This window comes from Neoarius graeffei, chromosome 14 (genome assembly GCF_027579695.1).
Source record: "Neoarius graeffei isolate fNeoGra1 chromosome 14, fNeoGra1.pri, whole genome shotgun sequence".
NCBI lineage: Eukaryota > Metazoa > Chordata > Actinopteri > Siluriformes > Ariidae > Neoarius > Neoarius graeffei.
The window spans coordinates 41388573-41411623 of NC_083582.1; the positions used below are offsets into that span (position 1 = coordinate 41388573).

Genomic DNA, 23051 nt, shown 5'->3' on the forward strand with positions numbered 1-23051 from the left:
TGATTTCAACATAATTTACATTTATTGTATGTCTGGATAAAATGTACAGGATGTGAGCAGTATCAAACAGAAGGCAAAATGTTTATAGTTGTCGAATGAAGAGGCCCCCTGTGGATTCTAGTCCTCACAGAGAGAATACAGGAGCTCAATTTGCTCAGCATATTCAAAACCTGGGCTGTGGACACAGCGTACAAATACAAATTACCCAAAGTAATGACTACTCTTCTCACTGACAATATTCGACTATTGATGTTTTTAATACTTACCGGCCAGGTGTCTCAAGAATGAAAGGGATGTTGTCGAGTCGAGGCTCGTTCACAATGTTTCGGAAAGCAGAGATGCCAATCTGTCCACGGCCAATGTCCTCATGGCGGTCCAAATGGCAGCCCAATTTACCTGTAAAGCTCAGGTAACACATTATGGCAATACAAATTCAGTAGAAAGTAGTTTTGCTACATGCATGGAAAGTGTGTTTAAAAGGAATTACTAGACAACAACATAATTAACCACTAAAAATTGATAAAATGTACAGCTATTTCAGAAAGGCACCTTTTGAGTCATTGAGGTGAACTGCTCTCAGGTAGTGCAGTCCAACCACTTGGTCAAATTCGTCAAGCACAGACTTCACTCCTCCTGCTGAAGAAATGTCATAACCTGCAGGGACAAGAAGTTTCCCCACAACATTTGAACTATATACTGTATATTGCTAACGTGAGCCATGAGACCGATTAAAACTATGCGTCATAGGTATTGTTCTGTTATATTGTACAAAAGATATTTAGCTAAAATTAATCTTCCTAGAGAAAAACATACTTCTCTACTCACCTGCTGCAAATGCATGGCATGTGTCTAGACATACTCCAACACGTGTCTTATCTCGAACACGGTCAATTATGCTCTTCAGCTCATTAAACTGTCCACCCACAGTGCTTCCCTGTCCACTCATATTTTCAAGCACTAGGGAGAGGTTGCAAAACAGAGTGAGGGAACGCGTAGCCAAAAATAGTACAAATTAATAAACTCTGTGTGTATGGCCCAATTAATAATAATAATAATAATACACATTATATCTAATTATTGTGGTTCATGAGCAATTAGTTTACCAGTACAGACTGTAGGTATTTGCTGGTGAGCATGGTTTATAGCTTGGGCAATCCTCTCGATGCACTGCTCTTTGCTGGAGTCTATGGAGGCCCCAGGGTGGAAGTTGAACTGAGTGAGGCCCAAAACACTGCAGCGACTGAGTTCATCAACCAGCATGGCTTGGCTCTTACCAAACACATCTGAGTTGTAAGAAAGAGCACAGCAACCAAACTACAGTTTCTTAAGTTCTTTTTAAGCTTTTACACAGATATTTGTGCCATAAATTTAGTTTACCTTTCAGATTATGTCAATTTTTTACACTTCTTACATTAAATTCAATATAACGTCCCCTTTATTTAAGACAATTATGATAATCATAAATAATCAGCAGCTTAAGTTAAAGTACTTCATGTTGATCTTTGCCATTAGAATGAAGATGGCAAAAATTGACACAAACACTGGTGATATAAAAGAAACATATAGTAAATAGCACAGGGCGGCACAGTGGTGTAGTGGTTAGCGCTGTCGCCTCACAGCAAGAAGGTCCGGGTTCGAGCCCCGTGGCCGGCGAGGGCCTTTCTGTGCGGAGTTTGCATGTTCTCCCCGTGTCTGCGTGGGTTTCCTCCGGGTGCTCCGGTTTCCCCCACAGTCCAAAGACATGCAGGTTAGGTTAACTGGTGACTCTAAATTGACCGTAGGTGTGAATGTGAGTGTGAATGGTTGTCTGTGTCTATGTGTCAGCCCTGTGATGACCTGGCGACTTGTCCAGGGTGTACCCCGCCTTTCGCCCGTAGTCAGCTGGGATAGGCTCCAGCTTGCCTGCGACCCTGTAGAACAGGATAAAGCGGCTAGAGATAATGAGATGAGATGAGTAAATAGCACAACCTGCCATTTTATAGAGAATAAGATTTAACTTTCAGTATCAAATAGGTAAAAATGCAGAAAATGAGCGAGCGCTATCTAACAGTTATGTACGAGAGCATGTCAGAAGGTCAATCATTACTTTATATACTGCATCATGAATACAGTACCAGTCAGAAGTTTTGACAAATTCATAGGTTTTTCTGTATTTGGACTATTTTCTACATTGCTAAACGATACTGAAGACGTCAAAACTATGAAATAATATTTGGAACATCTCGTCTCGTCTTCTTCCGCTTATCTGGGGCCGGGTCGCGGAGGCAGCAGTCTGAGCATGGAAGCCCAAACCTCCCTCTCCCCAGACACCTCGGCCAGCTCCTTGGGAAGAACACCGAGGCGTTCCCAGGCCAGCCGAGAGACATAGTCCCTCCAGCATGTTCTGGGTCTTCCCCGGGGCCTCCTCCCAGGGGGACATGCCTGGAACACCTCCCCAGGGAGGCGTCCAGGAGGCATCCGAAAGAGATGCCCAAGCCACCTCAGCTGATTCCTCTCGATGTGGAGGAGCAGCGGCTCTACTCCGAGGTCCTCCCGAGTGACTGTGCTTCTCACCTTCTCTCTAAGGGAGCGCCCAGCCACCCTGCGAAGGAAACTCATTTCGGCCGCTTGTATCCGCGATTTTGTTCTTTCGGTCATTACCCAAAGCTCATGACCATAGGTGAGAGTCGGAACGTAGATCGACCGGTAAATCGAGAGCTTCGCCTTTTGGCTCAGCTCCTTCTTCACCACGATAGACCGGTAAAGCGACCGCATCACTGCAGAGGCTGCACCGATCCGCCTGTCGATCTCATGCTCCATCCTTCCCTCACTCGTGAACAAGATCCCGAGATACTTAAACTCCTCCACTTGAGGCAGGACTTCTCCACCAACCTGGAGAGGGCAAGCCACCCTTTTCTGGTCGAGAACCATGGCCTCGGACTTGGAGGTGCTGATTCTCATCCCAGCCGCTTCACACTCGACTGCAAACCGCCCCAGTGCATGCTGAAGGTCCTGGTTTGAAGAAGCCAACAGGACAACATCATCCGCAAAAAGCAGAGATGAAATCCTGTGGTTCCCAAACAGGATTCCTTCCAGCCCCTGGCTGCGCCTAGAAATTCTGTCCATAAAAATTATGAACAGAACCTGTGACAAAGGGCAGCCCTGCCAGAGTCCAACATGCACTGGGAACAGGTCTGACTTACTGCCGGCAATGCGAACCAGACTCCTGCTCCATTCGTACAGGGACCGGACAGCCCTTAGCAAAGAGCCCCGAACCCCATACGCCCGAAGCACCCCCCACAGAATACCACGAGGGACACAATCGAATACCTTCTCCAGATCCACAAAGCACATGTGGACTGGTTGGGCAAACTCCCATGAACCCTCGAGCACCCTATGAAGGGTATAGAGCTGGTCCAGTGTTCCACGACCAGGACGAAAACCGCATTGTTCCTCCTGGATCTGAGGTTCAACTATTGGCCGAATTCTCCTCTCCAGTACCCTGGAGTAAACCTTCCCGGGGAGGCTGAGAAGTGTGATTCCCCTATAATTGGAGCACACTTTCCGGTCCCCTTTCTTAAAAAGAGGGACCACCACCCCAGTCTGCCACTCCAGAAGCACTGTCCCTGACCGCCACGCGATGTTGCAGAGGTGTGTCAGCCAAGACAGCCCCACAACATCCAGAGACTTGAGATACTCAGGGCGGATCTCATCCACCCCCGGTGCCTTGCCACTGAAGAGCTTGCAAACCACCTCAGTGACTTCGGCTTGGGTAATGGATGAGTCTACCTCTGAGTCATCAGCCTCCGCTTCCTCAATGGAAGACGTGACAGTGGGATTGAGGAGATCCTCGAAGTATTCCTTCCACCGCCTGACAATGTCCCCAGTCGAGGTCAACAGCTCCCCACCTGCACTGTAAACAGTGTTGGCAGAGTACTGCTTCCCCCTCCTGTGGCGCCAGACGGTTTGCCAGAATTTCTTCGAGGCCGACCGATAGTCCTCCTCCATGGCCTCACCGAACTCCTCCCAGTTCCGAGTTTTTGCCTCCGCAACTGCCCGAGCTGTGGCACGCCTGGCCTGCCGATACCCGTCAGCTGCCTCAGGAGTCCCGGAGGCCAACATGGCCCAATAGGACTCCTTCTTCAGCTTGACGGCATCCCTTACTTCCAGTGTCCACCACCGGGTTCGGGGATTGCCGCCACGACAGGCACTGGAGACCTTGCGGCCACAGCTCTGAACAGCCGCGTCTACAATGGAGGTAGAGAACATGGTCCACTCAGACTCAATGTCCCCCGCCTCCCTCGGAAGCTGGGAGAAGCTCTCCCGGAGGTGGGAGTTAAAGACCTCCCCAACAGGGTGTTCAGCCAGACATTCCCAGCAGACCCTCACCATACGTTTGGGCCTGCCAGGTCTGTCCGGCTTCCTCCACCGCCAGCGGATCCAACTCACCACCAGGTGGTGATCAGTTGACAGCTCAGCCCCTCTCTTCACCCGAGTGTCCAAGACATAGGGCCGGAGATCAGATGAAACGACAACAAAGTCAATCATCGACCTCCGACCTAAGGTGTCCTGGTGCCACGTGCACTTATGGACACCCCTATGCTCGAACATGGTGTTCGTTATGGACAAACCGTGACTAGCACAGAAGTCCAATAACAAAACATCACTCGGGTTCAGATCGGGGAGGCCGTTCCTCCCAATCACACCCCTCCAGGTATCACTGTCATCGCCCACGTGAGCATTGAAGTCCCCCAGTAGAACAATGGAGTCCCCAGTCTGAGCACCTCTCAGTACCTCTCCCAAGGACTCTAAGAAGGCCGGATACTCTATACTGCTATTCGGCCCGTAGGCACAAACAACAGCAAGAGCCCTCTCCCTGACCCGAAGGCGCAGAGAGGCGACCCTCACGTTCACTGGGGTGAACTCCAACACATGGCGGCTGAGCTGGGGAGCTATAAGCAAGCCCACACCAGCCCGCCGCCGCTCACCATGGGCAACTCCAGAAAAGTGGAGAGTTCAGCCCCTCTCGAGGAGCTGGGTTCCGGAGCCCAAGCTGTGCATGGAGGTGAGCCCGACTATCTCTAGCCGGTACTTCTCAACCTCCCGCACAAGCTCAGGCTCTTTCCCCCCCAGCGAAGTGACATTCCATGTCCCAACAGCTAGCCGCTGTGTTCGGGGATCAGATCATCGAGGCCCCTGCCTTCGACTGCCACCCAATCCACACTGCACCGGCCCCCTACAGCTACCTCTGTGGGTGGTGAACCCACAGGAGGTCGGGCCCACGTCACCGTTTCGGGCTAAGCCCGGCCAGGCCCCGTCGCCAAAGGCCCGGCCACCAAGCGCTCACATACGAGCCCCAACCCCGGGCCTGGCTCCAGGGTGGGGCCCCGGCTGCGCCATACCAGGCAACATCATGGTCCTTGGTCTTTTATCCATAAGGGTTTTGGTGAACTGCTCTTGGTCTGGCCTGTCACCTAGGACCTGTCTGCCTTGGGAGACCCTAACAGGGGCGTAATGCCCCTGACAACATAGCTCCTAGGATTATTCAAGCACGCAAACCCCTCCACCACAATAAGGTGGCAGTTCTATACGGAATTACAACCCCGATTCCAAAAAAGTTGGGACAAAGTACAAATTGTAAATAAAAACGGAATGCAATGATGTGGAAGTTTCAAAATTTCATATTTTATTCAGAATAGAACATAGATGACATATCAAATGTTTAAACCGAGAAAATGTATCATTTAAAGAGAAAAATTAGGTGATTTTAAATTTCACGACAACAACACATCTCAAAAAAGTTGGGACAAGGCCATGTTTACCACTGTGAGACATCCCCTTTTCTCTTTACAACAGTCTGTAAATGTCTGGGGACTGAGGAGACAAGTTGCTCAAGTTTAGGGATAGGAATGTTAACCCATTCTTGTCTAATGTAGGATTCTAGTTGCTCAACTGTCTTAGAACTTTTTTGTCGCATCTTCCGTTTTATGATGCGCCAAATGTTTTCTATGGGTGAAAGATCTGGACTGCAGGCTGGCCAGTTCAGTACCCGGACCCTTCTTCTACGCAGCCATTATGCTGTAATTGATGCAGTATGTGGTTTGGCATTGTCATCTTGGAAAATGCAAGGTCTTCCCTGAAAGAGACATCGTCTGGATGGGAGCATATGTTGCTCTAGAACCTGGATATACCTTTCAGCATTGATGGTGTCTTTCCAGATGTGTAAGCTGCCCATGCCACACGCACTAATGCAACCCCATACCATCAGAGATGCAGGTTTCTGAACTGGGCGCTGATAACAACTTGGGTCGTCCTTCTCCTCTTTATTCTGAATGACACGGCGTCCCTGATTTCCATAAAGAACTTCAAATTTTGATTCGTCTGACCACAGAACAGTTTTCCACTCTGCCACAGTCCATTTTAAATGAGCCTTGGCCCAGAGAAGACATCTGCGCTTCTGGATCATGTTTAGATACGGCTTCTTCTTTGAACTATAGAGTTTTAGCTGGCAACGGCGGCTGGCACGGTGAATTGTGTTCACAGATAATGTTCTCTGGAAATATTCCTGAGCCCATTTTGTGATTTCCAATACAGAAGCATGCCTGTATGTGGTGCAGTGCCGTCTAAGGGCCCGAAGATCACGGGCACCCAGTATGGTTTTCCGGCCTTGACCCTTACGCACAGAGATTCTTCCAGATTCTCTGAATCTTTTGATGATATTATGCACTGTAGATGATGATATGTTCCAACTCTTTGCAATTTTACACTGTCGAACTCCTTTCTGATATTGCTCCACTATTTGTCGGCGCAGAATTAGGGGGGGATTGGTGATCCTCTTCCCCTCTTTACTTCTGAGAGCCGCTGCCACTCCAAGATGCTCTTTTTATACCCAGTCATGTTAATGACCTATTGCCAATTGACCTAATGAGTTGCAATTTGGTCCTCCAGCTGTTCCTTTTTTGTACCTTTAACTTTTCCAGCCTCTTATTGCCCCTGTCCCAACTTTTTTGAGATGTGTTGCTGTCATGAAATTTCAAATGAGCCAATATTTGGCATGAAATTTCAAAATGTCTCACTTTCGACATGTGATATGTTGTCTATGTTCTATTGTGAATACAATATCAGTTTTTGAGATTTGTAAATTATTGCATTCCGTTTTTATTTACAATTTGTACTTTGTCCCAACTTTTTTGGAATCGGGGTTGTATATGGTAAACAAAAAAAAGTGTTAAAAAAGGATTTCAGCAATTTATAATCTAAATTCAAGAAAGAAATTTAACATGGAAAAGGAAAACCAAATTAAATATTAATTAACAACAGAAATAACATCCTGTTTGCTACTGATTACTGTTCATAACCATGGAGTGACCTGGTCCGTATTAAAAAATATTAGCGCACTATCCAAGAAAACTGTTTTCCGGTAATTTGACAATATTGACTGTGTATCGTCATATTGCCCAGACCTACCATATTGTGTTCTACTGTAAAGTGTATCTCTCTCTCTCTCCCCCCCCGGACTGATGGACCTTATAAGTTTATATAAGGTTTGACTGACTGAAGTGTTACATTCGGTATTTATCTGGTAATGTGAATCAAAAGCTTTTAATTTAAGACTTCAAATCTACTAAATATCCTCAATCTGTTTATAACTTATGTGCCTGCCTTGAAATAAAGACTCATTTCATTAGAGTAAAAAAAAAAAACAATATGTTTCATACTGTTGATTCTTCAAAGTAGCCAGCATTTACCTTGACGCTTTGCACACTACTGACATTATCTTAACCAGCTTCATGAGGTAGTCACCTGGAATGATTTTCAATTAATAGGTGCCTCATCAAAAGTTAATTAGTGCAATTTGTTGCCTTCTTAATACGTTTGAGAGCAAACAGTAAATAATATAAATATAGTCTCATCTCATCTCATTATCTCTAGCCGCTTTATCCTTCTACAGGGTCGCAGGCAAGCTGGAGCCTATCCCAGCTGACTACGGGCGAAAGGCGGGGTACACCCTGGACAAGTGGCCAGGTCATCACAGGGCTGACACATAGACACAGACAACCATTCACACTCACATTCACACCTACGGTCAATTTAGAGTCACCAGTTAACCTAACCTGCATGTCTTTGGACTGTGGGGGAAACCGGAGCACCCGGAGGAAACCCACGCGGACACGGGGAGAACATGCAAACTCCGCACAGAAAGGCCCTCGCCGGCTACGGGGCTCGAACCCGGACCTTCTTGCTGTGAGGCGACAGCGCTAACCACTACACCACCGTGCCGCCCATGAAGTGTCTTAATGATAATAAAATAAGAACATTTAATTATAATAAAAATAAAGAAAAACCACTGAATTAGAAGGTGTGTCCAAACTTTTGACTGGTACTGTATGTCAGTTGTTAAAGGGGCACTGTGAGAGAAAACTATTATTATGTTGACATGCGTTGCAGAGTGCACAACTGCATTTCTCAGTCTCAGTTTTTGACAGGAGTTACGCTTTTGTTTTGTTGCTTTAACATACATTAATAACCTGTACGCTACTGATCAGTATAATACACAGTTAATACAGCAAATATGAATACTCACCATGAGCAGCCAATCATTAGTCATATAGTGCAGGTGAGTAAAAATTACTGGCCAGTCATACAGCAGGAGGCCAAATTTTGGTGAAATCATCAAGAGGGAGGTTTCCCAGTATTCAAACCAGAAAATATTGCTCTAGAGAGTAATTTGTCACTGCTGTAAAATTCAAGTAGGTTTGTATGTATATAACCATTGTACCGTGCTTTACATTCTTGGTTTTGGCCAGAGTGTCACTTTAACATGTGTATATTTTCTATCAGCTGGAGGTATAGCATGTTCATGTGGTGGACAGACCTTCCTTGGGAGAGCCACAGTTCATCAGGTAAGATCCATGTGGCAGGATGTGTGTTGGGTCAAAATCGTGTTGAACACAGGCCTGCTGGAATTTCACTGCAGCAGTCTGATCAAGGGCAGGTCTTTGCCAAGCGCGTTGGGAACCCAAAAATAATCCAAAACTGTGAGCCCCCATGTCTACACTTGCTTCAACTGCTTTCCATATGCCTCCTTCAAAAATATAAGGGATTTATTATATTCGACTAATTTTACTGCAATTATGTTAGCAATGTGCTCTGTGTGTCTTACCTGCTATGGAGACATGAGCACCAATGTACTTTTTTTGTTCTCTCGTCCTTCTTTTCTTCTCCCTCACCACTTTTTCAGTGCGTTCTTCTGATGGTTCACCTAATTCAGCTGAGTCTTCAGTTTCCTCCATTTTTTGTGGATTTCTTCCTTTTCTCATCTTCTCGCCTCTTTTGCGTGGACCCATTCCTTTTTCGAGTTAGTTACCTGATGAGGACAACCAGCACCATCAGCCTGATTCCTTACATCATTTCAAGTTATGCAACATAGCTTTTGTTACTTTATCACTCTGTACAGCTGAATACAGTGAGTATTGAGTGAATTGCATAAATTCAAAGTTTCTTTGTATTGATCCCACTTTTTCTATCTTAGCCTACAATACGACCAAACCACCGACAATACTGACATCCTTACATGAAACAACTCAGCACTGCACGAATATGTTGCCAGGTTATGAGCATCAAAAGCATGATCAGGCATGTTTTAAGATTAAATTATTTTTACATTTATTTTGGATTCGGTTGTTAACCTCGCACGCAAATTCACAATGGTGGAAATCCGTAGTACAAACAAGTTTGTAGGTGTCAGTTTCATCCTGTAACATCGAGGATTGACAAACAACAAGAAAAAAAATACCATACTTGGCTACTATTAAAAAAAAAATCTAACTATTTCATGACCAGTTATTATCATATCCTTCTTTACAGTATCCATAATCACCAAGATCTTAAATAAAGTGCCATCATTAAGTATCAGCTACAGCAACACTTAGCAATGGGTTAAATTCATATCGTCCCTAGTTCTCTTTTTTTCCGAAATACTCAGAATATTTGAACTATTATGAAATATGAAAAGCAAACTTGTAAAAGTTTCCTTCAAAAAAATTCTTACGTTAATAGATCATCATTTGTTTGATCATCGCACACATGCTAATCGTCTATCTGTCTGTCTGTCTGTGTAGCCCCACCCCCTCCCTCTGCACTATTTATATATGGGCGGGACATGTCTGATGACGCACGGGAGGGGCGTGGTCACGTTGCCTGATAGAAAATATACTGTAGGCAAAATAAATAACAAGCAATAAAAACCATATTCAGCCTTATAAAGATTCAACCCATACATCTTTATACTTACAGATGGCGTCTGAATAGTTACAATAAAATTCGATAAATTCTATAGCGATAGATGGATACAAATAGATAGATAGATAGATAGATAGATAGATAGATAGATAGATAGATAGATAGATAGATAGATTTGATGGCTCTAGAAGTTATTTTATTTTAACACCCCCCCCCCAGCTTTTTATTGTAGTGAATGGAATGAATCGAAATATGACGTCATTGTTTGAATAGAGAAGGTAGGAGACCATGTAACCTGTTGTCAATGTCAGTGTGAAGGGATTTGCTCACTTTAGTCTTTATGAATATCATCGGTGAATAAAAGAGAAAAACAGGAGTCCAGGTCATTCTTGGTCAATAGCGATCTGTGGACTTTTAATACTGAAGGTCAAAATTTTCCCTTTGCTAACCCCCCCTTCCGACAGAGCGCTGCTCACACACACAATTCATACCGAGCAGTAAAATGGCCGACCGTCAACCAACTGACTTTTCAGCGCTTTAAAACCAGTTTAGTCTTTTCCTCGTTTACATTATCGCATTGCAATTACGAACAGCACCGTGGAGGACACGTTTCCACAATTAGCTGCATCGTTGGGTACTTTTAATGGAGTGTGTTGGCTTTCAAGTCGACTCGAATGCCTCGTAATTTACAATTTCGCACTGAAGCACTTTAGCTAGCTTCCTAGCTACATTTCATGTAATTCCTGGGGTAAGTAGTGATTCTTCTTCTTCTTTAGCGAATGAACGGTCAGATTGTTTGTTTGACTAGCCACATTTGTGTGCATTTAAATAACCAAAGACTGATGCATAATTAAACATGTTTACAAGCCTCTCCGATTCGACGGATTGTAGGAAAGAGCTAGCTCGTTTACTGTTAGCGTAGTTAGCTCGCTAAGCTAACGCAAGTTACTGGGTTTTCCAGATTCAGTGATTTTAATAAGCTTTCCAGATCAGACTTTAAAGCCGGTTACAGTATTCGGAAGGTGTTTTGGGGTTATTTAAAAGCCAGGATGATAAAACGTGTGAACGCGGCGCGTTTGTTTGACAGCGGACCGTAAATATTTGGCTAGCCGGCTAACTAGCAAGCTAGCGGGAGTTTTGCTTATTTATATAAGGCAGGTGGCTGGCTAGCTTAGTTGCTTCTTCTGACTTGTCACCCGGTGCAGATTGCTCGGGGTAGGTGAGCCTTTTACTTGCTTACCGTCGTCAATTAAGTTGAGATTCGTTGTTCAATAGGCCTCGAGTGGATTAGCTAATGGACTTGATAACAGCCCTGTAGTTGCTAAGCTCATACAGCTCGTTTCCAGCTCTGTGTTTGGGGCAGATTTCAGGTGTTGGCTAATTAACGCGTTTAACGTTTTGACATTAAATTTTAGAATTCTGCCAAATATGGCGTTGTGGACGCGACAGTGTTCTTTAGCTGAAGCTGCGCACGAGCTGTTGCACAGAAATGCTCATAAGGAAATGGGCGGGTGAATGGAGAGCCAGCAATGTCAAAAATTATTAGTCAACACACTTGTTTCGCGTTAATTCTGCTTCAAGTGTTGGGCGTTTTTACGTTTTAGGTTTTCAAAGGTTATTGACCTTTCTGTTACTCAAATTCATTGTTTTTATTTGCATAGCAGTATCGTGGAGTTGACCATTGCTTTTTATTTTCCTAGAAAGGAGCGTCTGGAAAGGGAACAGCAGTTCATGGAAGACAAGAAAAGGAAGAAGGAAGATAAAAGGAAAAGGGAAACCTCACAGAAGGTAAAGATGCTGTTCTATACCTTTTTACCTTTTAGATATGCAGCAGGTAGTTTGTGTTACAAGTTGATGCAGAGCAGACTTTTTTTTTTTACACATTGTCTAATTCTGGTTATACCACTTCATGAACACCTTGTGATTTTTTTAACTGTTTGCATTTGAAGTTATAGAACCTCTATGAGAAATTGTTACTGCATGTTATACCGTGTCTTTCCTGGTGTTAATAAGGCAAAAAAAAGCGTGGACACTCGAGACTACTTCCATAAATGTTAAATAAACATCTGTTAAGCTTCACCACATCAGTTATTCTCTCTCCCTTTTATATAATGTTTGTATGTATAATATAATATACATGCACACGCATACAGAAGGGGAGGGGAGGGGATATTACACACTTGCACGAAGATATGAAGTTTATCTTCCAGTGGTGAATGTACAGTGTATTTCATGAGTGAAATATTTTTCAACACAAGAAGATAAACTTCATATCTTCACGCCATTGTGTAATGTTTTTTTTATTTTATATGGATACATCCACCCAAAAAAAAAGGGAGTTAATCAGAAGAATTTTAATTTTGAACAGGTTCGCCATTTTGACAACACGCGTCAAAGTCAGCTGGGAAACACTGGGAGTGAAGTCATCAGAGTGAAATGTCGGGAAATATGTCGCTCAGAGCTGCAGTGTATTTTGTATGAAAAATGCAGGTTTTTCAGCACAAGAAGATAAGCTTCATATTTTCAAGCCAATGTGTGTGGGTTTTTTTTTTTTTATTTAATAGGCATATTCACAAAGTACACAAGTTTATCAAAACGGTTCATCGATATTCTCATGAATAACACTTTGAGAACTACAACTGTCCTGGAGGATGTAGTTTGTATGAAAAATACAAGTGGCATATTTGTTGTCTGTCTTTTTATATAAAATTAATATTAGTGCTCAGCGTACATGAGTGCACCCCCTTTGAAAAGTAACCTTTTAAACAATATCTCAATGAACACAAACAATTTCCAAAATGTTGACAAGACAAAGTTTAATATAACCTCTGTTTAAATTATAACGTGAAAGTAAGGTTAATAATATAACTTGGATTACACATTTTTCAGTTTTACTCAGATTAGGGTGGTGCAAAAATGAGTACACCCCACTGAAAGTCTCTGGAGCAAAGCTAAATTGTAGACTACAAATGTCTAATTTAACAAGAATACAATCACAGGTGAGTCTAATTAGTCATTACACAGGTGTCCAGCAGACAGTTGACTATAAAAGGGTGTTACTTAAAGAAAACCCCTTCTTATTTCATGCTGTCAGCAATGGCACCACATGGAAGAGAAATGACACAAGACCTGAGAAAGAAAATTTCTTTACACCACAAATGTGAAGGCTACAAGATGATCAGCAAAGCTTTACTTCTCAGTCAGAATACTGTAGCAAAAGCGGCACAAAAATTTAAGAAAGATGGAACTGCAGCCATCTCACAGAGACGTCCAGGTCGTCCACGGAAGTTAACACCTCGACAGGAGCGTCTTCTGATGAGAAGGGTTGAAGAAAATCGGCATGCCAGTTCACTGCAGTTATCTAAAGAAGTAGAAAGCCAAACTGGGGTGACTATTTCCCGTGACACAATACGGCGTACACTGCAGAGGAATGGCATGCATGGATGCTGTCCACGAAAGAAGCCTCTCCTAAAGCCCAGGCACAAAAAAGCCCGCCTAGAGTTTGCCAGGGCCCATGCTGACAAAGATGAAGACTACTGGGACTCTATACTCTGGAGTGATGAGCCCAAGATAAATGTTTTTGGAACTGATGGCTTCAAAACTATATGGCGTCGCAAAGGTGAGGAATACAAAGGAAAATGCTTGGTGCCTACAGTGAAACGTGGTGGCAGTGCCCTTATGTGGGGCTGCATGAGTGCTGCTGTTGTCGGAGAGCTGCATTTCATTGATGGCATCATGAATTCACAGATGTATTGCTCTATACTGAAAGAGAAGATGCTACCATCACTCCATGCCCTTGGTCATCGTGCACTTCTCCAACATGACTAAGCACACATCTAAGGCCACTGTTGGATTTCTGAAGAAGAACAGGGTGAAAGTGATTCAGTGGCCAAGTATGTGTCCTGATCTGAACCCAATCGAACACCTATGGGGAATTCTGAAGAGACAAGTTGAGCATCACTCTCCATCCAGCATCCAGTCACTAAAAGAGGTCATTGTTGAAGAATGGAAAAAGATTGATGTTGCAAAATGTCGCCAACTTGTTCATTCCATGCCTAGAAGACTTGTTGCTGTCATTAAAAATCATGGAGGCCATACAAAGTACTAGATGTAATAGTTTTTGTTGTGAGGTGTACTCATTTTTGCACCAACCTGATCTGAGTAAAACTGAAAAATGTGTAATCTAAGTTATATTATTAACCTTACTTTCCCGTTATAAGTTAAACAGATATGATATTAAACTTTGTCTTGTCAACATTTTGGAAATTGTATTCATTGAGATATTGTTTAAAATGTTACTTTTCGAAGGGGGTGTACTCATTTACGCTGAGCACTGTATAACACGCGTGTGTGTATGAAATCAGGCTTCTCAAATAAATGTGGAATTTAGTGATTTTTCTGAATTTTAACAAAGTGTTATACCTTTTTACATTTCAGGTGGTCGAGCAAAAGAACAAAGGTAATTTTCTATATACCATAATGGTCTATGTTTGGTTTCTGTGTCTCAGTGGTGTGTCTGTCTGTGAAGCTTCACTTTGTGTAGTTTCCTTTCTTTACCTCACTGGCCATATTGCTTCACTGCTACATCATTTGTAGGTCTTGTGTGTTGTCCTAAATTTCAGTTAAATGTGGCTTTCTCTAATTCCCCTAAATGCTCATGTCCCATGACAGTGCCAGAACTGACCAAGACCCCATCTGCCCAATCTCCTGCCGTCCCCAGCTCGGTCTCTCCCAGCCCTGGCCCTATCTCTTCTACAACATCCTCCACTGCCACCCCGGCTGCTGGTGCCCCCCCTCAGGGTGGGAACAATGCTAAGCGGTCGGCGGTGGCCAACGGACAGCCCTCCCCCAGTACCCAGGCCCCACAGCGCTACATGCCCCGTGAAGTGCCCCCTCGATTCCGTTGCCAGCAGGACCACAAAGTGCTACTGAAGAGGGGCCAGCCACCATTGTCCTCCATGCTGCTGGGAGGAGGCAACAGTGGGGGAGACAGCCCCAATGCAACAGTGGCCGCTGCCTCAGGTAACAGTCTTTGATTTGAAGTCTTATGTAAAATAACCTGCATGGTTTTAACTGAAATGTGATCTGGTTGTTTTGGACGGGGGGGGAGACACAAAAATAAATAAATAAATAAATACTATTAGGCTGTGCTTATTTGTTGAATAGGAAGATGAAGGTGGTGTTCACTGTACGTGTTTGTGCCAAAGTGGTTGTTATTGTTAAAGTTTATATTTACTCTGCTTCTGACATTACACATATGAAAAGTAGCGTGCAGAAGAAAAGTATTGTACAACAGAAATTTAATTTTTTTTTTTTTTTTTTTTTTAGAAAATTTAAAGGGTACTGACTGTGGTGTTCTGAAGAGATGTTTTATTTTTACAGAAACCGGCTTGGGTTCTGCAGGTCCAGCTGCTTCCTCTCTGCCCCACACATCATCCTCCTCATCAATCGCTGCTTCTTCTACTACTACAAATTATGCAAATTCCATGTGGGGGGTGAGCTCTGGTAGCCAGCCCCTCTCTCAGGGCAGGGAGAAGGTGATAGTGGATGGGTCAGACCTGGAGGAATGGCCTAGTATTGCTGCTGGGGATGGAGCCAGAACAGGAGATAAAGCCGTTTCTGGAGGTGCAGATGGCAATGGGATGCCAAATTGTAGTGCCTCATGGGGTGAAAGGCAACAACCGAAAGTTGTGGGAGGAGTAAATGAAGGCGGGAAAGGTGTCAGTTCTGGTAGCCCCTCCCCACCTACATCCTCCTGTTCAACCATTGAATGTATGCAGCCTAGTAGTGTTTGGGGGTCCCAGGGAGCCACAGGTGGAAATTCAGTAGCAGCAGGATCGTTGCCCTCCGTATCCAAAGCCTCCCCTCTTTCAGGGACTGAGTGCTCCATTGGTGTCAACTGTGGGTTTCCAGGTGCCAACTTTAACCCTAATGCCAACCCCTCTGCCTGGCCAGCCCTGGTACCAGATGGAGCTGGGGCAGCTGCAACAGAGGGTGGCTCCACTCCTCTCCAAAGCTCATCATTGTCTGCCAACAGCTCTATTTCTGTGAATCAAGCCTCTCATCAGCACCAACTTCACCAAATGCAATATAGAGACATAGAGCCATCTTGTAGAGAATGGGGTGGTACAGCACTGGAGCCAGGAGCAGGACCAAAAAACATAGCAGTGATGGACGGGGGTGATGGAGACTGTGGAAGTACGGGGGGAGGGGATCTTTCTGCATCATCATCTTCCACCTCTTCATCTAATTGGAGAGCTCAGCCTTTTCCTGCAAATTCCAAAACGGGTGCCTCAAGAACTGATGCATGGGAGGGTGGAACTGGGGGTAGTTCTGTATCTGCAGATGGGGGAAACTCATGGGGGTTCAGTGGACAAGACGACAGAGGAGGGCCTGTGGGCGGGAGTACATGGGGCACAGGATCTCAGGGAGCATGGAATGGGGGAGTTGGTGAATGGGGTAATGCAAGTAGTGTTGGCAATCCAGGTGGGGGAAATGGAGATGGCTCAAGCAGTAACAGCAGCACCAGTGGTGGTAGTGCTGGAAACCCTTCAGTTTCTTCCACCACAACTTCAACTATGACAAGAGCTTGGGACAATCAGAAAGGCTCTGGAGATGGAGGAACAGGAGACTCCAGTGAGTGGGGAGGACAGGGAACCAGGGGTGGAGGGGGTACCTCATCCTCCAGTGGTGGGGGAAACTCAAGAAATGGCAATCAGCACCATGGCCACCACCGCTCTCATCAGCCTCCCAATGCTGAAGTGGCCTTACAGAATCTTCTCAGCCGGCCTGACCTGGACCCCAGAGTGCTGTCCAACTCAGGATGGGGGCAGACACAGATCCGACAGAATGTGGCATGGGACTTGGAAGGAGAAGGAGGAACAGCAGGTGGAGCCAGATCTTCTGCTCCAAGCCATGTTCCACCATACTCTACTGTAACATCAACCACTGCCCCGTCATCCTCATCTTTGCATCCTGGTCAACCTCAGAACACCAACTTGAACTCTAATTCAGTCCTTGCACCCCAATCTGTCTCACCCCGTGAAGGCTGGGATAACAGTAGTAGTAGCAGCAGCAGTAGTTCCTCTCTGCCTAATCGAGGTCCACAGCCAGCTGTTAACAGTATCCAAAACCCTGGTGTTTCACAATCTGGTAGTGGAGTGGGTCAGTTAGCAGGGGGGCAGAACAAGTCTTCAGGAGGCTGGGGAGAGTTAAGTCCATCTGAGAGCCAAGGGAAAGGTTGGGCCACTGAAGGACCGGAGTGGAGAGATCAGGTAACAGGGGGTGGATCGAGTGGATGGGGAGATTTTAGACAACAGGGTACTCAAGTAGGAGGTGGTGAAGAGTGGGGTAATAATCAGGATGAGAAAGGGACTGGAGGTTGGAATGAAATGGGTAGAGGGGATGGGGGGAACTGGGGTCAGAGAAGTGGTAGTGAATGGGGGGAGCGGGAGACCAAAGCAAGTAGTGGGAATTGGGGTGATGGGAAGGATAATGGAGGTACACGTGCAGATGCAGAAGTAGGTACATGGGGAAGCTGGGATGAAGGCACACCAAGGAAAGCTTGGGGAGCAGGAGGTACTGACGCAGCTGGAGGTGGGGGAGGAGGAGACCTGGGTAGCAAATCTCACTCGGGTTGGGGTGGGAATGTACACACTTCACAGATGCCAAACAGCCAGTCGACCTCTCTGAAAGGTCAGGCACAACAGCAGCAACAATCACAGCCCCAGCAGTCACAGTCACTGGACACAGGGGCCATGCAAGGGGGCTGGGGAAGACAAGGAGGTCCTTCAGCCCCGAGCCAAAGTTCAGGGTGGACCTCAGGGCCCATACCCCAAATATCCAGTGGCTCTGGGAACAGTTCAGAGCCAAGTGGCTGGGAGGAACCTTCTCCACAATCTATTAGCAGGAAAAAGGAAATAGATGATGGAACATCTGCCTGGGGTGATCCCAATAACTACAATTATGTCAATTATTGGGACAAGAACAATGGCTCATCTGGACAGGCACAACCAGTGCAGTCTCAGCAGCAGGGACCTCCACCTATGCCAGGAAGAGTGCCTACAAGTCTTGGAAACAGGGACATGAACCTCTCACATTCTTCCAATAAGGGCCCAGCAATGGGTAAGAATGGTGTTTAATTGTTAAAATCTAATATTAGAAATGTTAGCCACAGTTAATTTGTGCTGCTCAGTTGATTACTAGACTTCTACAGCCATTAACCAGTCAGATGAAAGGAAGCACCGTGTGTGGAACTCGCACAATTTTTGTTTTACTTACCTAATTTGCATACCTGGGTCCTCTTCATTAATGCAGTAAGTAGTGTGTTAATAGCCTGTAAAATAAATGTGTGAATAACTGTTAACAACAAATTGTGGCAGACTGAATGGGATGAATGTCTTGAAAGCAAATTGTATGAAATGAACCCAGCCATCAAGAAGACTCTCTTTAATTATTTTTTTTAATTCTCATGTCAAAACCGATATGATCAAGTAGTGTAGATACCAGGCGTCATAATGGTCATTCAAGGCTCACCCATGTTTTTTTTGTTTTTTTGTTTGTTTGTTTTTTATTAAAGGGTGGAGAACCACCATCATGCCATTTCTGTAGGATATCTCTGACAATCAAGCATAATTTTACTTTGTTGTCCTGGTCTAAATGCCACAAGAGAACAATTTTATTCTCAAAGTACTTTGGATGCTGTTTTTAACAAGATGCCACCACGAGTTTTAGAATTATCACATATCTGAAGCATCTCATTTAGTTATGTTTATTTATGTAGCTTTGTTTTAATTATTAATTTATGAAGAAATCATAGTACCTTCTTAGAAATGCTCTTCCCATGAAATGGCTTTAAAAAAAAAAAAATCAGTCACTCAACAAATTGTGTAAGATCAAAGTTTTCCATGTATCTGTATTTGGCTGATTACTAGCGCCGTCCGGATGGGGCAGAAGCAGCTCTCCCTCTAGTCCATGTGTGGACAATGGCACTGCAGCTTGGGGCAAACCTGCTGACACATCGACAGGCTGGGGTGATCCAGATAATGCTGGGAATGCATCAGGTTGGGGAAATGCACCTAACCCTATCAAGTCTGGTGAGGAAGCTGTACTCCTGCATTAGAAGTTTAGTGCACTTGACATACTGGTTATAAGCAAACAAACACATTTTATTCATCTCGCACACAACTACTGTATAGACCCTTTTCAGTCACGTGACCTTCATAAACGCGACCGCCACTTTGGACATGTAGTGGACTTCGGCTCGAATCGGTTTGAATGCGAGGAAGGCGACAAACATAAAAGAAAAAGGAGCGAGATGCAGAAAACTGTATTTACTAGTTTACTGTAATTATGATCTGGCAGCTATTTACACCGGATCCAGTGTAAATAGCTGCCGGAGCCAACGTCCGAGCTTGCCGGAGCGCGCTCCAGAACCTCGGACGTTGGCTCCGGCAGCTATTTACACTGGATCCGGTGTAAATAGCTGCCAGATCATAATTACAGTAAACTAGAATGGAATGTTAACAGCAATGTAATGCCTTTTCTGGCTAATTTTATTCGTCTTACCTCCAGCAAAGTGGTCACTACACAAGCGTTGGTATGCCGCTATCCATCTTCTCCGTCGGTCAGCATCTACCGGGATCCGATAAAATGATAACCCTTGCCTTGTTTGTTGATGGTTACTACATCCAGGTGCACAACAATATAGTGGCATGATGGAAGTCTTGCTGAAAATAAACACTTTCTTTGCTGGCGTTCCTCAATGTTGGCTGTGGTAAACTACTGGTAGTACATGTCCAAAATGGTGGCCGCGTTTGTCGTGACATCACATGAAAAGGGTCCATACACAGTATGACGTGCAGTGAAATGCCTTTTATGAATGTCTGGTGACGTAAAACAGAATTTATTTACTTAGATTTTAGGGGAAAAAGTAACTGTGGTATTAAGTGTAGATATGTGCAGTATGATGCTGTGCAATATCGAGCTGAGGCAGTTGCAGTGAAAAAGCTAACAATACAAAAATATTTATAAATACGGGATATGCCTCGTGTATTGACAGGAAATATACTATGCAAGTATTAGTCTGGCATGCTAGTGTGAAGTAATGGAAAGGTTTCATAGATCATAATTTATAACTAATTTTTCCAGCCCATTAGCTTAGTGGTTGTTTGTTTCAATAGGTTCAAAGTCTATGCAAGAAGGCTGGGGTGAGAGAGAAGGTTCTGTCAGTGCCTCTCGTCACTCTAGCTGGGAGGAGGAGGATGAGGGCGGTGGTGTGTGGAACAGTGCTGGATCTCAAGGCAGTAGCTCTTCATACAACTCTGGGGGTTGGGGAGGCAAGAAGGCTAACAAGGTATACGAAGATAACATTCAATTCTTAACTCGATATTGTATTAAATAAGACATGATGCGTCTGTTTGGGAGTGGAGAAAGTTGCTGCGCTTGGTGTTTAGAATTAAAGAATGCATGCTTTGTCACCTTCAGGGTTCAGTAAAAGGTGGCGACTCTTGGATGAACCCCATGACTAGACAGTTCTCAAACATGGGGCTTATGGTTAGTATTGCATGAATAACTGAAGATGTGTTCATATGTATTAATACTTGTAGTACTTCTGTAGAATAGCGTGACCTCGTTAAACTAATGAAGTTGGTTTATAGGGAGAGGACCCCAGTGGCCGTTCTTTGGATCTGGCCCCTGGCCCTCCCCAGGATAAAAAGATGGATGGAGATAAAAGAGGGATGGGTTTGAGTGACTACAATGGAGAGATGCGCAAAGGAGGGCGTGGAGGCGGAGGAGGAGTCGTCTTCCGTTCACCTAGTTCCAAAGAGGTGGGGCCTGCTGAGACTGGGCCTTATTACGACAAGGTAACTTGTCACAATTTAATTTTAATATTATTTATTTATTTATTTATTTATTTTTAAAGAAGTCTCTTGCTTAGCATTTCTGATTTGTTAATTCATTGCCCTGTGTATCCTTGTATTCTCCTCTTTCAAATTTCTTGACTTCACGTACCTATCCCTCTCTGTTACACCTATTTCCTCTTTATCAAATCCTGTATTTGGCCCTGTCTGCTTTGCTCTCACTGTGATCAGCAGACCTTGCCTTTCACCAATCAGGATGGGTGCCTTGGGGAGGAGGGGCCTTGTTCTCCATATTCTCCGCCCACTGTCTTCAAGCCCTCTCCCCTCTACAACCACCCCAATCCCCCTAGACAAGTAAGGCTGTGCCACTGTATCTCTTTTAGCCCATCTCAGTCTCACTGCATCATCCCTGGCCAGTTTTAATTGTTGCGTGTATAAATCCTTCATTACCCAAATCCAAGTATCACTCCAAAACTACCCCTTTGTTCTCCCTCCTATCCTCTGATGTTTGTTCTCTATCTTGGTAAGCGCTTTATTCCCTTCAGTCTTTTCGATTTTGAGTTTATATTTACACTTTCTTGTGACACTCTGTCTGCAGATGGGTGGTCATATATTTGGGAGTGCTGGTGGAATGGCACAGCCCAGGCACCAGCCAGGGATGCCACCCATTAACCCAACTGTGCGAGCGCAAGTGCCTCATCAGTTCCTGTCACCTCAGGTATCTGACTCTGATGGTTTTATTTTGCTTCTCTTAACTGGCATGCTGAGTTCAGCAACACATCCATTTATTTCTTTTGGTTGATTATTTTATAGTCCAGTGGCTCTTTTGCCATTATGATAGTTTGTTTCTTTTGTACTGGATAGACACATTAACCTTTTATTGCCCTTTCAGGTTAGATTCAGTTGTTATTGAAGATGCACTCGTGGGAGTTTTGGGCCAATGTTGATATCCCGTCTTTCTCTTATATCTACGGATGCAAATACATAGAAATGAGTAAAATGCAGAAATTTGACCGTGTACCTGAATAACATTTTATGAAGATTCTTGTACCAAAGTTTTGAAGCATTTTAGCTGCATAACCTTTTTTTTTTTTTTTTTGTAAGATTTTGAGATGAAAGAAGTCCGTGTTTGTGGTGCCGTGTAAAAAGCCGATTTATACTTCTGCGTCAAGCCTACACTGTAGGTACGGCGTCAACGCTTGCGCAGGATGAAGTATTGATACGTGCACGTCTTCTCTATGAGGCGCTATTGTGTGAAATACATCAGAATTTACTGCTTTTACACAAAGAAGAGTGGAAAGTGAGCTCTGTATAGACCCCTTGCGCATGACATCACGTGATAATTACACCTGGGGGGTCAAACAGACACTGTCTTTCATGTAAGCAAGGCTTAATCTGTCTTCACTATGGTTTAATTTTTGTGCTGTTTTTTGGTGGTTCATATTAAGAAAAAGATAAAAGGTGTTACTGTCTCCCCGCTATCAATAAAAATATTAACAAGAAGCAAATGCTTCAAGAACAATGACGAAATTAGTTGTTAAAGAGAATAGGATGAGAGGAGCTAAGCCTGAAAACTCCAGGGAAATTTGCAATTGTATTTAAAATGGTGGGTTTTTTTTTTGTTGTTTTTTAAATAGAAAGTTGGAATTGAGTATGGAAGAGTTTGCTGAAGAATCTCGTTTATTTTTTTTCTGCTCACATTCAAGTTAGCTGCTTCATGGAAGCATCTTCCTTATTCGACACGGAAAACCCAGATTGGTTTCAAACAACTTGGTAAAATATCCCAACAAGGAGCAACATGCGCGATATGTCCTGTAAGAACAGAAAACCTTAAGAGCAGAGAGCACTGAAGCTTTGTTTCTGTTATTAGAGGAACCCAGTCCTGTGTAACTCAGTTGTGCCTTTTGAATAGAGAATAAATGAAGAAGGAACTGAACATTTAACTGTTTATTGAAATAATTATTATTA

General features: G+C 44.2%; 2 protein-coding genes across 6 annotated transcripts in view; one reads left to right on the forward strand and one right to left on the reverse strand.

Moving 5' to 3' along the window:
- On the reverse strand, positions 1 to 11694 carry si:ch211-141o9.10 (probable endonuclease 4). Of its 4 annotated transcripts, none has more exons than XM_060939677.1 (8): positions 11462 to 11694; positions 9143 to 9346; positions 8855 to 9064; positions 1104 to 1283; positions 826 to 957; positions 550 to 654; positions 267 to 396; positions 1 to 175 (listed from the first exon to the last, which is right to left on the reverse strand). In XM_060939677.1, the coding sequence occupies exons 2-8, from the start codon at positions 9324 to 9326 to the stop codon at positions 118 to 120; spliced, it is 999 nt and encodes a 332-aa protein (XP_060795660.1). In that variant the 5' UTR covers positions 9327 to 9346; positions 11462 to 11694; the 3' UTR covers positions 1 to 117. The 4 variants fall into 4 exon arrangements, with proteins under 4 accessions (XP_060795660.1, XP_060795661.1, XP_060795659.1 ...); XM_060939678.1 differs by lacking the exon at positions 11462 to 11694 and adding an exon at positions 10552 to 10747; XM_060939676.1 differs by lacking the exon at positions 11462 to 11694 and adding an exon at positions 10031 to 10109.
- Positions 10684 to 23051, forward strand: part of tnrc6ba (trinucleotide repeat containing adaptor 6Ba) — a 27601-nt gene continuing 15233 nt past the window's right edge. The window contains exons 1-10 of one of the 2 annotated variants that reach the window (XM_060939674.1): positions 10684 to 10969; positions 11922 to 12009; positions 14659 to 14680; positions 14893 to 15243; positions 15604 to 18345; positions 19155 to 19316; positions 20403 to 20575; positions 20707 to 20775; positions 20880 to 21086; positions 21682 to 21801. In XM_060939674.1, coding sequence (XP_060795657.1) covers positions 11953 to 12009; positions 14659 to 14680; positions 14893 to 15243; positions 15604 to 18345; positions 19155 to 19316; positions 20403 to 20575; positions 20707 to 20775; positions 20880 to 21086; positions 21682 to 21801 — 3903 coding nt within the window. In that variant the 5' untranslated portion in view covers positions 10684 to 10969; positions 11922 to 11952. The remainder of the gene's footprint in view (positions 10970 to 11921; positions 12010 to 14658; positions 14681 to 14892; positions 15244 to 15603; positions 18346 to 19154; positions 19317 to 20402; positions 20576 to 20706; positions 20776 to 20879; positions 21087 to 21681; positions 21802 to 23051) is intronic. The other variant, XM_060939675.1, reaches the window with a different exon arrangement.